The sequence below is a fragment of the Molossus molossus genome, unplaced genomic scaffold (assembly GCF_014108415.1).
Source record: "Molossus molossus isolate mMolMol1 unplaced genomic scaffold, mMolMol1.p scaffold_m16_p_7, whole genome shotgun sequence".
Lineage (NCBI taxonomy): Eukaryota > Metazoa > Chordata > Mammalia > Chiroptera > Molossidae > Molossus > Molossus molossus.
The window spans coordinates 72,659,111-72,671,508 of NW_023425401.1; the positions used below are offsets into that span (position 1 = coordinate 72,659,111).

Genomic DNA, 12,398 nt, shown 5'->3' on the forward strand with positions numbered 1-12,398 from the left:
TGCAGCTGTAAGAAAGAAAGATCTCTTTTCCTTTGAGGTAACATGGAGGGACCTGGAAAGTATTATCCTCAGTGAAAGAAGCCAAACAGAGAAAGACAAGTTTCATATGATCTCACTTATTTGTGGAATATAATGAACATAACAGTCTGAGGAATGGGGTAGTCCCAGAGACATGGAAGTGCGGTAAGACTGACCATCCCCAGAAGAGGGGGTGGGTGGGGAGATAAACCACATAACTTACATGCATGTGTGCATGAACAATGGACATGGACAACAAAGCTGGGGACAGCGCAGGGAGGGAGGGGGAGGGGGAATCAGTGGGGGGAAAAGGAGAAACATCTGTAACAAAAATTAATTTAAAATAATAAAAAATAAAAAATTATCAGCAAACAAAAAAATTTCTTTGAGACTTCTTGTTTGACTCATGTATTAATTACAAGTATGTTTGTTAAATCCAGCTCTCCGTACTGATTTCTAGTTTAATTCTATTGTGGTCTGAGAGAGTATATTCTATGATTATCTGTCTTTTTAAAATTTGCTAAGGTGTGTATTATGGCCCAAAATATGGTCTATTTGGTGAATGTTTCAAAAAACGTAAATAATTTTTTAAAGGCAGCAAAGTAGTACTTATTTTGCATCAGTTACAAGTATATATGTACAAGATGTAGGAGGCTCAGGACACAGCTATCCTCACGTTAGGAGAAATGGGTGGTAACTGGTACTTGGGATAAAATTTCCAGCAATCACGTTACATATAGATTAAAAAATTATCACATCTTAATTATGAGACATGGATGACTTAAAAAGTGACTCGAGTAGAAACATTTGACTTTAAATTTGATTTTTATAAAAAGTGAAAAAAAAAGTTATTTATGCTATGCTATGTGAGCCCTTGCTATCTGAACCTAGGAGTCAAAACGACTTGAATAAATATTTGGAGATAAGACTAGAAAAAGATAAGCCTTGCTTTAAACTTTCTATTTAAAGTCAAATAGATCTGGATACTAAGGGCTACATATCTTCCCATATGATGATATCTATAAATAAATACAGAAAACATCTTAATTTTGACTACTACCTCTATCTCTCTAAAACAGATAGGGAGGCAGGGAAGGAGGGAGGCTTCTCTTTGGGAAAATTGAGTATTATTTTGTATTCAGAATCACTTTACATTTTGATACATACAGTGGTAGATTTTTATTATGACATATAATGTTTTAATAGCACAGGAAGAGCAGCTTGGGAAGTTCTTTATATTACACAATCTCTACTGTATAAAAACAATGCCTACTAAAATAAAAAGACTGGAAAGAAATATGCCTAAATGTGATAACTCAGTAATAATTTTTTAAAAATCTATAACATTCTCTACAAGCAATTTTTTCATACTGTGATCTTATTTCATTTGTAATCAGAAAAACATACAAGAGTGATTTCAATACAAGTACTATAATAGAGGTATAAAAAGGTTTAATACTGGTATAAATTCTTTTGAGAAGTTCAAGTTAAGTTCCAGAAGAAAACATGCTTCATTTATAGCCTAACAAAACATAGCAATAGTTTATCAGGAAAGGATATACACACACACACTTGCAACTGCCAAAAAGGGAGAACAAGCATGTACCACTACCAGGGGAATTTAAGTAGTTTCATATGACTAGACTATAAGCTGTAAGGACTGTAGGAGGGGTCAGAGAATGTCTATACACACATGTTGGGGCCAGATGCTATATGAGGGAGTTCAGAGTTTTCAGAATGGAGCAAATCTAAACCTAATCATCCTAGGTTAAGTTATTTCAATGTTTAATGCTAAGTAAAACATGACCTATAACAATTATATTTGGATACTTTCCTTTTAACTACTTAAAAACCAAGGTAATTTTTCTCCTTTAAAACTAAACCAGAGGGAGGAAAAACGGCGGCGGAGTGAACGGAAGCTACACAGACCGTCTCCCAGAACCAAACTAGAATTACAACTATAACACAGACAAATCGACGGGAAAAACCAACAGAAAAGCAGCTTGCCAGGACCATATAACCAGGGACACTGACTCCATCCCCGTAGCCTTACCAAGGTGCGAGATGGGGCTGGGAGCCAATAGTCCGCAGCTGGGCAGCGGCCTTAGCTGGGAGCAGCGCCCTCGGGTCACACTCCCAGGCGGCCCACAGCACAGAGTCCGGACAGAGGCTAACACAGCCACAGCCACTCACCTTGGGCTCCCGCAGAGGGAAGGCAGACTGGACTGGAACTGTGTGGGGACCCTCAGGGTTTGGAGGGCGCTCAGAGCTTTGGCTGAGTGCGGCCACCCAGGACGGTGGACACATTGCTCCTTCCCAGGGCTCTGAGAGAGGCAGCAGCCCCTCCCTCGGAGATCCAACCCCACCCTGTGGGGCATTGAAGTGCTAATTGAGGCTCACTAACAACCAGCATCTGCCCCACACTCCCGAAATCCCCTTGTGCTAAGCACCTGAGGGAGCTTTTCCTTCAACAGACAACCCAAAACTCATCAAGTAACCTAGACTGCTAGCCTCCAGGCAAAAAGCTAGAGGATAACAGTACCTTTCCTGGGTTGGCAACTTTAACCAGTAAAGTAAGACTTGACAGTGGTGTTCAACGTGGGTCCTCCCTCGCTCATCTAAACACAGGAGAGGGAGCCACAAACAGCAGAACACCACCACCCATAGGGAAAACTTGACAGGCTCCAAAGCCCACAGTGATAGCCAAAATGGTGAAACACAGAAACAGAAGCCAAATGAAAGAGCAAGACACCTCCACCGAAGATGAGATCAATGTGGAGCAATTAGGCATGTTAACAGAGCTAGAATTCAGAGCCATGATCTCGAGGAAGCTGAACAGCATGAGTAAGGACATAGAGACACTGAAAATAAGGCAATTGGAAATTAAAAACCAACAAGAAGAGATAAAAAAAAATGACATATAAGAAATAAAAAAAAACATTGGAAGGTTTAAAAAGCAGAGTACAGGAAGCTGAGGACCGGATCAGTGAATTAGAAGACAGGGTAGAAAAAATCAACCAATCAGAGAAACAAAAAGAAAAAACTATTAAAAAACAGGAAGACAGCTTAAGAGAACTATGGGACAACTGGAAACGTAATAATATTCGCATCATAGGAGTCCCCGAAGAAGAAAATGAGCAAGGGATAGAGAATATATTCAAAAAAATAGTGACAGAAAACTTCCCTAACTTGGTGAAGGAAGAAGGCATTCAACTTCAAGAAGCACAGAGAGTGCCAAGTAAGAATAACCCAAACAGGCCCACACCAAGACACATAGTAATTAAAATGCCACAAATTAAAGACAAAGAGAGAATCCTAAAAGCAGCAAGAGATAGGCAACAGGTTACCTACAAAGGAAACCCCATAAGGCTCTCAGCTGACTTCTCACAAGAAACACTACAGGCCAGAAGGGAAAGGCATGAAGTAATCAAAGTCATGAAAAACAAAAATCTGAATCCAAGACTACTCTACCGAGCTAGGCTATCATTCAAAATAGAAGGTTAAATAAAGAGCTTCCCAGACAAAAAAAGGCTAAGGGAATACATTAGCACCAAACGAGCACTGCAAGAAATGTTAAAAGGACTGCTGTAATTAGCAGTAGAAATGGGAAGAAAATAGAACCACACTAAACAAAAATGGCAATAAATAAGTACATATCAATAATCACCTTAAACGTAAATGGATTGAATGCTCCCATAAAAAGAAACAGAGTAGCTGACTGGATAAGAAAACATGACTCATCTATATGTTGTTTACAAGAGACCCACCTCTCAACAAAAGACTCACATAGGTTGAAAGTGAAGGGATGGAAATAAATTTTCCAAGCAAATGGAAAGCAAAAAAAAGCTGGGATAGCAATTCTCATATCTGATAAAATAGATTTCAAAATGAAGACCATAACTAGAGACAAAGACGGCCATTACATAATATTGAAAGGATCTATCCAACAGGAAGATGTAACCTTGATAAACATATATGCACCCAATATAGGAGCATCAAAATATATTAAAAATCTTCCAGAACTTCCAAGGAGAAATCGACAACAATACAATCATAGCAGGGGACTTCAACACCCCGTTGGCAGCACTGGATAGATCCTCTAGGCAAAAAATTAGCAAGGAATCAGAGAATCTAAATGAAGCACTAGACCAAATGGATTTAATAGATATCTACAGAGAATTACACCCCAAAACTACAGAATACACATTCTCAAGTGCACATGGGACATTCTCAAAGATAGACCACATGATAGGACACAAACTAAATCTCTACAAGTTCAAGAAGACTGAAATCATATCAAGCATCTTCTCAGATCACAATGGCATGAAATTAGAAATCAATTGCAACAAGAACATGCAGAGACATTTCAACACATGGAGGCTAAACAGCATGTTATTAAACAATGAATGGGTCACCAAGGAGATCAAGGAAGAAATTAAAAACTTCCTGGAAACCAATGAAAATGAACACACAACAACACAAAATCTATGGGATGCAGCGAAAGCAGTTCTGAGAGGGAAGTTCATAGCACTACAGGCCTACCTCAAAAAACAAGAAAACTTTCTAATTGACTGTCTCACCTCACAACTTAAAGAATTAGAAAGCAAACAAAAAGAAAACCCCAGAGCAAATAGAAGGAAGGAAATAGTAAAGACCAGAGCAGAAATAAATGACATAGAGACCAAAAAAACAATTCAAAGGATCAATGAAACAATGAGCTGGTTTTTCGAAAAGATAAACAAGATTGATGGACCCTTAGCTAGACTCACCAAGAAACAAAGAGAGAGGACCCAAATACACAAAATCAGAAATGAAAGAGGAGAAGTAACAACCAATACCACGGAAATACAAAAGATCATTAACAACTAGTATGAACAACTATATGGCAACAAATTCGACAATCTAAGTGAATGGACAAATTTCTGGAAACACACAGTCTCCCAAAACTATTCCCGGAAGAGATAGAAAACTTGAACAGACCAATAACAACTAAGGAAATTGAAGAGGTAATCAAGACTCACCCAGCAAACAAAAGCCCAGGTCCAGATGGCTTCACGGGGGAGTTTTACCGAACATTCAAAAAAGAACTAACACCCATTCTCCTCAAACTATTTAAAAAAATTCAAGAAGGAGGAAGACTTCCAAACACGTTCTACGAGGCCAGCATAATTCTAATTCCAAATCCAGAAAAAGACACTACGAAGAAAGAAAACTACAGGCCAATATCCCTGATGAACATAGACGCCAAAATCTGAACAAAATATTAGCAAATCGGATCCAGAAATACATCAAAAAAATTATTCACCATGACCAAGTGGGATTCATTCCAGGGATGCAAGGCTGGTACAATATTCGCAAATCCATAAACGTGATACACCACATAAACAAAATGAAGACTAAAAACCACATGATCATATCAATAGATGCTGAAAAAGCATTCGACAAAATCCAGCATCCATTTCTGATAAAAACGCTCAGCAATGTAGGAATAGAGGGATCATATCTCGACATAATAAAGACAATATATGAAAGACCTACAGCCAACATCATACTCAATGGACAGAAACTAAAAACATTTCCATTAAGAACAGGAACAAGACAGGGATGTCCACTTTCGCCTCTCTTATTTAACATTGTACTGGAAGTCTTAGCCACAGCAATCAGACATGAAGAGAAAATAAAAGGGATCCAAATGGGAAAGGAGGAAGTGAAAATGTTATTATTTGCAGATGACATGATATTATACATAGAAAACCCTAAAGACTGCATCAAAAATCTACTAGACTTAATAAATGAGTTTGGCAAAGTAGCAGGATACAAAATTAACGTCAAGAAATCGACGGCATTCTTGTACACTAATGATGAACTCACAGAAAGAGAAACTGAAAAAACAATCCCATTTACCATCGCGCTAAAAAAATTACAATACCTAGGAATAAACTTAACCAAAGAAATAAAGGACCTATTTGCAGAAAACTACAGGTCATTGAAAAAAGAAATAGAGAAAGATATAAAAAACAGGAAGCACATACCCTGTTTATGAATTGGAAGAATTAACATCATTAAAATGTCCATACTACCCAAAGCAATCTATAGATTCAATGCAATCCCCATCAAAATACCAACGACATATTTCATAGAACTAGAACAAATACTTCAAAAGTTCATATGGAACCAAAAAAGACCCCAAATAGCCACAGCAATCTTGAAGAAAAAGAACAAAGTAGGTGGGATCACAATACGAGATATCAGGTTATACCACAAAGTAACTGTAACCAAAACAGCCTGGTGCTGGCACAAGACAGGCATACAGACCAGTGGAACAGAACTGAAAACCCAGAAATGGACCCAAGGCAATACACTCAATTAATATTTGACAAAGGTGGCAAGAGCATACAGTGGAGTAAAGACAGCCTCTTTAATAAATGGTGTTGGGATTGGACAGCTACACGCAAAAAAATGAAACTAGACCATCAAGTTACACCATACACAAAAATAAACTCAAAATGGATAAAAGACTTAAATGTGACCTGTGAATCCATAAAATTTCTAGAAGAAAATGTAGGCAACAAAATTTCGGACATCCCGGAGCAGAATTTTCACTGATACATCACCTAAGGCAACAGAAATAAAGGAGAAAATGAACACATGGGACTACATCAAACTAAAAAGCTTCTGCACAGCAAAAGAAACAATCATCAAAATGGAAAGGCAACCCACTGTATGGGAGAACATCATTGCCAATGATGTATCAGATAAGGGGTTAATTTCCAATATATATAGAGTGCTCATACAACTCCACAAAAGGAAGACAAAGAACCCAATTAAAAAATGGGCAGAGGAGCTGAATAGACACCTCTCCAAACAGGACATACAAATGGCCAAAAGACATATGAAGAAATGCTCAACATCACTAATCATCAGAGAGATGCAAATTAAAACAACAATGAGGTATCACCTCACACCTGTCAGAATGGCTGCCTTCAACAAATCATCAAACAAGTGTTGGCGAGGGTGTGGAGAAAAGGGGACTCTAATACACTGCTGGTGGGAATGCAGACTGGTGTAGCTGCTATGGAAAACAATATGGTGCTACCTCAAAAAATTAAAAATTGAACTTCGATTTGACCCAGTGATCCCACTTCTGACAATATACCCTAAGAAGCCTGAAACACCAATCAGGAAGAATATATGTGCCCCCATGTTCATAGGAGCACTATTTACAATAGCTAAGATCTGGAAACAGCCCAAGTGTCCACCAGTAGATGAACAGATAAAAAAGCTGTGGTACATATGCAGCGGTAAGAAAGAAAGATCTCTTATCCTTTGAGACGACATGGAGGGACCTGGAAAGTATTATCCTAAGTGAAAGAAGCCAAGCAGAAAAAAGACAAATACCACATGATCTCACTTATATACGGAATATAATGAACATAACAGTCTGAGGAATACAGTAGATCCAGAAACATGGAAGTAGGACACAGACTGACATCCCTCAGAAGAGGGGGTGGGGGGGTGGGAAGAGATAAACCACAGAACTTATATGCATGTATGCATGACCAATGGACATGGACAACTAAGCCGGGGACGGGGCGGAGGTGGGGTGGGGTGGGTGGAGCCAATGAGGTAAAAAGGTAAAATATCTGTAACAAAAAAATAAATAAAAATTCATAAAAAAAAAAAAAAAAAACTAAACCAGAGACAGGAATTTCTTGCCAATGGCAGGATAGAGGTTAGCAAAGTCTTCTCAAGAGACAGGTATAAAACTGAACAAAATCCTCAAAAACAACCATTCAGGGTTCAGACACAGGCAATTAAGTTGAGAAGTATATATTTATGTATACCAGCTGAACGAAGTTTGATAATCTGTGATATCCTCACCTGAAGCTATTCTCATCATCTCCACCCACTGTTTAGTTGTATGGAAGTTCTTCAAGGACAGGGCTAACTATGAAAAACAGTGCTTCACTGCTGGAAGAGGCTAAACTTATTTGGAGCAAAGTGTGAAAAACTCAAATAGAGCACTGACAGTAAAAGTAGCAAACTTGTTAGAAAACACTGTAAAAGACAGCAGCGATGCTAACCTCAGGTTGCAATTTTGGTAGGGATAAACTGTAGACTGGAGAACTAGTCAGAAATTAAAGATAAAGATCTGGAAATCAGAGAGGCATCAGAGGGCGACATAAGCTCCCTACATAGCCTTTGCTGATAGGGAGCTAAAGGAACCTGCATGGGAGACTCAAGAGGGCCTAGTGAAAAACAAAAGGTGAGGCAAACTTGAAAACTGCCTGAATTTTAAATGCACTCCCAAATCAACACACATACACTGGCAGAGGGTAGAAGCCTTACTAGTTCAGAGGTGTTTGAGCATCTCTGACCTATCATCGACCACTTAGCTATGTTAGACACAGGTGCAAACCCTAGGAAATAAAATCCAAAAACAAATATAACAATAATGTACAAACTACAAGGGAGATATTATACAGAATAAGTCCAGAAAAATTACTAAAAAACCACCACCAACAACCAATCTCCTTAGGGGAAGAATCCAGAACAAGATTTTCTACAATATATTATCAAAAATATATTAAACAGTTGTCAACAAAAAATTATGAGACATAGAAAGAAAAACAGGGAAATGTGGTCCATGATCAAGAAAAATATCAGTGAACAGAAAGACTCAGAATGAGAACAAATGTTGGATTTAATAGAATTCAAATCCGCTATTATAAAACTATTTGAAGAATTAAGGAAACTATGTTTAAAGAATTAAAAGAAAACATGATAATGACTCAATGAATAAGGTAATCTCAACAACAAAAAGAGAGACTGTAAAAAAGAACCATATAGAAATTCTAGGGAGGGGGGTGGTAGTTCAAGATGGCAGTGGAGTAGGTGGATCCTTCTTGCACCTCCTCCAAGAACAAAAGTGGAAATAAAACTAAACTATGGAACATCCATCCTGAATTCCCAACTGAAGACTAGCTGAAGAGGAGACTTTTCAAGAACAAGGAAGGGCAGAAACTACCTCAAGACTGGTAGGAAGGACAGGGTCATGACAGAGACTGGCCTGGCTCTCATAGGTGACAGGATTAGGATGAGGAGGGATATTTCAGCTCTCTGGGGTTTATCCTGAGAGGATGGAGGCCCTGAACCCAGGCTGCACTCCCCAGCCCAGAGAACCAGAGCCAAGAACAGTGGTCCACATAACATCTAGCCATGAAAGGCAGTAGGGTTTCTATCCTCCAGGGAGGGAAGGAACCTGTCGAAGATGAAGCCACTTAATGAAAAACACAACACAAAAAAACAAAAACTAGAGGATAGGATTTTCATTTACAGCCACTCACTTGAGGTTTCAATGGAGGGAGGGCAGAGGGGACTGGAGTCACCTTAGGAGACCCTGGGGTGGGAGGCATTGGGGGAAGATGTGGAAAAGTAGCAGCTGGGATACCTGTGCTTGGTCATTACTGACACATACCAGCAGCCATATTCTTCTGAAAGGTGCAAGCCCCTCCTGGCAGCAAGAGCATGGGGAAACGCAAATATCCTGCCCTCGGGGATATGGCTTTCCCCATGATCAGGAATCCCACTTGCCCCACCCTGTACCTTGACCCCTGAGGAGGCAGCAGCAGAGGCCATTCCTACAGGTCGGAACAGTCTCAGGAGGCATCAGTGACTGGCTTTGGGGTCAGACCATTCCCCCCACTATCCTAGGACCCTGACTGGTACTTACTCCTCATAGGACAGCTGACAGAAACTCACAGCTTCCAGCAGACCCCACCAGACTGCATATGAGGAGCTCCACTCTTCCAAGATCAGGGGAATATTTCGGGACAGATTCAGACATGTGGCTCTGGGACAGGGCAACACACCTGCCATCTTCCCCTCACTAGGAGACTCAGAGGTCTCATCCTCCCAGTTCTGCCGAAAGCCCTTTCATAAACAGCCTTTCAGTTTGGCAAGCTGCCCAGCAGGCGGAAGCAGATGGAGGCAGATCCTGAGGTTCTTAAGCACTTTTGCTGATCTGCCCCTGGGCATTGTACTGCTAACAAGCTGGACCTAAAGCACAGCCTGGCCTCTACCATGTGCAACCAAGCCCTGTGGAGGAAGCCACAAACTGTGGATCACTTGAAGCTTTAAAAAGGTTGCCAAGAGCCAAACATGGACAACTTCTGACAGTGGCTAGCACCAAAATGCCTCCCAGGAGGTCCAGAAATGACATAAAAAACAGTCAGCCTCAGTCAACAAAAGAGCATGACTCAAAGGGAGCTCCCAGGAGGCACTGAACTCTGCAGAGACAAACTCCACTTCACTTTTTTTCTTTTTTGCATTATAGTATTTTTTATTGCTTTGTTATTATTTTTGTCCTTTAATACCTCAATTTTTCTTTACTTCTCATACTCTATTTTTCTTGTCTTTTTACCTTTTATTTTCTATTTCTTCTTTCTCGTCTCTTTTCCTTCCTCTTTATTTTTATACCATTTTTCGTTTCCTATTCTTTATCCTTACATTTTTCTCACCCTTCTTTCAGTTCATATTCTTATTTTTCCCTTTTTGTTCTCGTATTTCTTGTCTTTTGTTATTCTTATTCTCTTTTCTATTTCCTAATTCTCTTTTCTTACTGGTTATTCTTGTTGTTGTTGGGGTTTTCTGTATGTTTTTACTTTATCTCTTGTTTTATTTTGTTCTGTCAGCACCTGCACAACAGCTCACACAGTGTGGTCAGGGTTGAGCCTGTCAGCCAGCCTGAGGGGAGATCCAACACACAAATGGCACAACAATAATCAAGACCCAATTAAAAAAGGAGAACCCAAATAACCCATACAAAAGACATGTTTACCAGGAGAAGAATGTGAACAAGGAATAGAGAAACTATTTAAAAAAATACTGACAGTAAATTTTCTTAATTAGTGAAGGAAAGTCATGTAAGTTTGGGAAGCATAAAGATTCGCAACCAAGATGAACCCAAAGAGACACACACAGAGACATCATAATTAAAATGAAAAACGTTAAAACCAAAGAATCATAAAGAAAGCAAGAAAGACTGAAAGTTATCTACAAGGGCGTTCCCATTAGAATGTCAGATGATTTCTCAACAGAAACACTTTAGGCCAGAAGAAATTAACATGAAGTATTCAAAGTGATGGAAAGCAAAGACCTGAAACCAAGCTACACTATCCAGCAAGGCTATCATTAAAATTGAAGGTGAAAGAGTGAGCTTACCAGACAAAAATGGCTAAAGGAATACATTACTACCAAACTAGCAACACAAGAAATGTTAAAGGGATGACTCTACGTAGAAGAAATTGAGAGTGAGAGAAATTTTTTTGCTAAAGAAAAAAATAAAGAGAAATAAGTACCATTAAATGTAAATGGATTAAATGATCCAATCAAAACACAGTGCAGCTGAATGAATACTAACACATGACCCATATATGTGCTATCTACAAGAAACTCACCACATAAGAGTCACACAGACTGAAAGTGAAGGGACATAAAAATATTCTATTTAAATTGAAATGAAAAAACTGGGGTAACAAATCTTGTATCTAAAAAAAATTAAAACCAAAGGCCATAACAAGATACAAAGGTCATTACATAATACTAAAGGGACCGATCCAACAAGAAAATATAACCCTTGTAAAAATATCTGAAAAAATGTATTTTAAAAATTATTCACCATGACCAAGTGGGATTCATCCCAAGAACTCAAGGCTGCTAGGATATTTGCAAATCAATGTGATACATCACATAAACAAAATGAAAATAAAAATCATATGATCATATCAATAGCTGCAGAAAAAGCATTTGACAAAATCCAGCACCCATTTCTGATAAAAATGCTCAGCAAAGTGGGAAAAGAAGGATCATATCTCAACATAATAAAGGCCGTACATGACAAACCTACAGCCAACATTATACTGAATGTTCAAAAACTAAAAGCATTTCCCTTAAAAACAAGAACAAAAGGACGTATGCTTTTACTACTCTTATTCAATAGAATACTGGAAGTCTCAGCCACAGTGATCAGACAAGGGAAAAAAATAAAAGGCATCTGAATTGGAAAGTGAAACTTTCATTATTCGCAGATGACATGATTTTGTACATAGAAAACCCTAAATACTCCATAAAAAATTTACTAAGTAGATTTAATAAATCAATTTGGCAATGTAGCAGAATACAATATTAACATCCAGAAATCGATGGCATTCTTATATACCAATAATGAACACTCAAAAATTTAAAATAGGATGGCAACAGGCAAGACCAGACCATGGGTGAGTTTGTGAGAATATGAGAGTGTGTGAGTGAATATGAGCATGGAAGACCAACCTTGAGCAGTGCAGAGACATGGGGCAGAAGGTTCGTGTTCTGTGAAC

At 38.7% G+C, this 12,398-nt stretch overlaps 1 protein-coding gene across 3 annotated transcripts in view; it reads right to left on the reverse strand.

Moving 5' to 3' along the window:
• BMT2 (base methyltransferase of 25S rRNA 2 homolog) overlaps positions 1-12,398 on the reverse strand; it is a 161,186-nt gene that overhangs the window by 44,730 nt on the left and 104,058 nt on the right. For 2 of the 3 annotated variants that reach the window (XM_036246879.1, XM_036246881.1), the window contains exon 4: positions 12,352-12,390. The exons of the other annotated variant lie outside the window; for it this stretch is intronic. In XM_036246879.1, the coding sequence (XP_036102772.1) occupies positions 12,352-12,390 (39 nt within the window). The remainder of the gene's footprint in view (positions 1-12,351; positions 12,391-12,398) is intronic. 3 annotated transcript variants of the gene reach the window in all.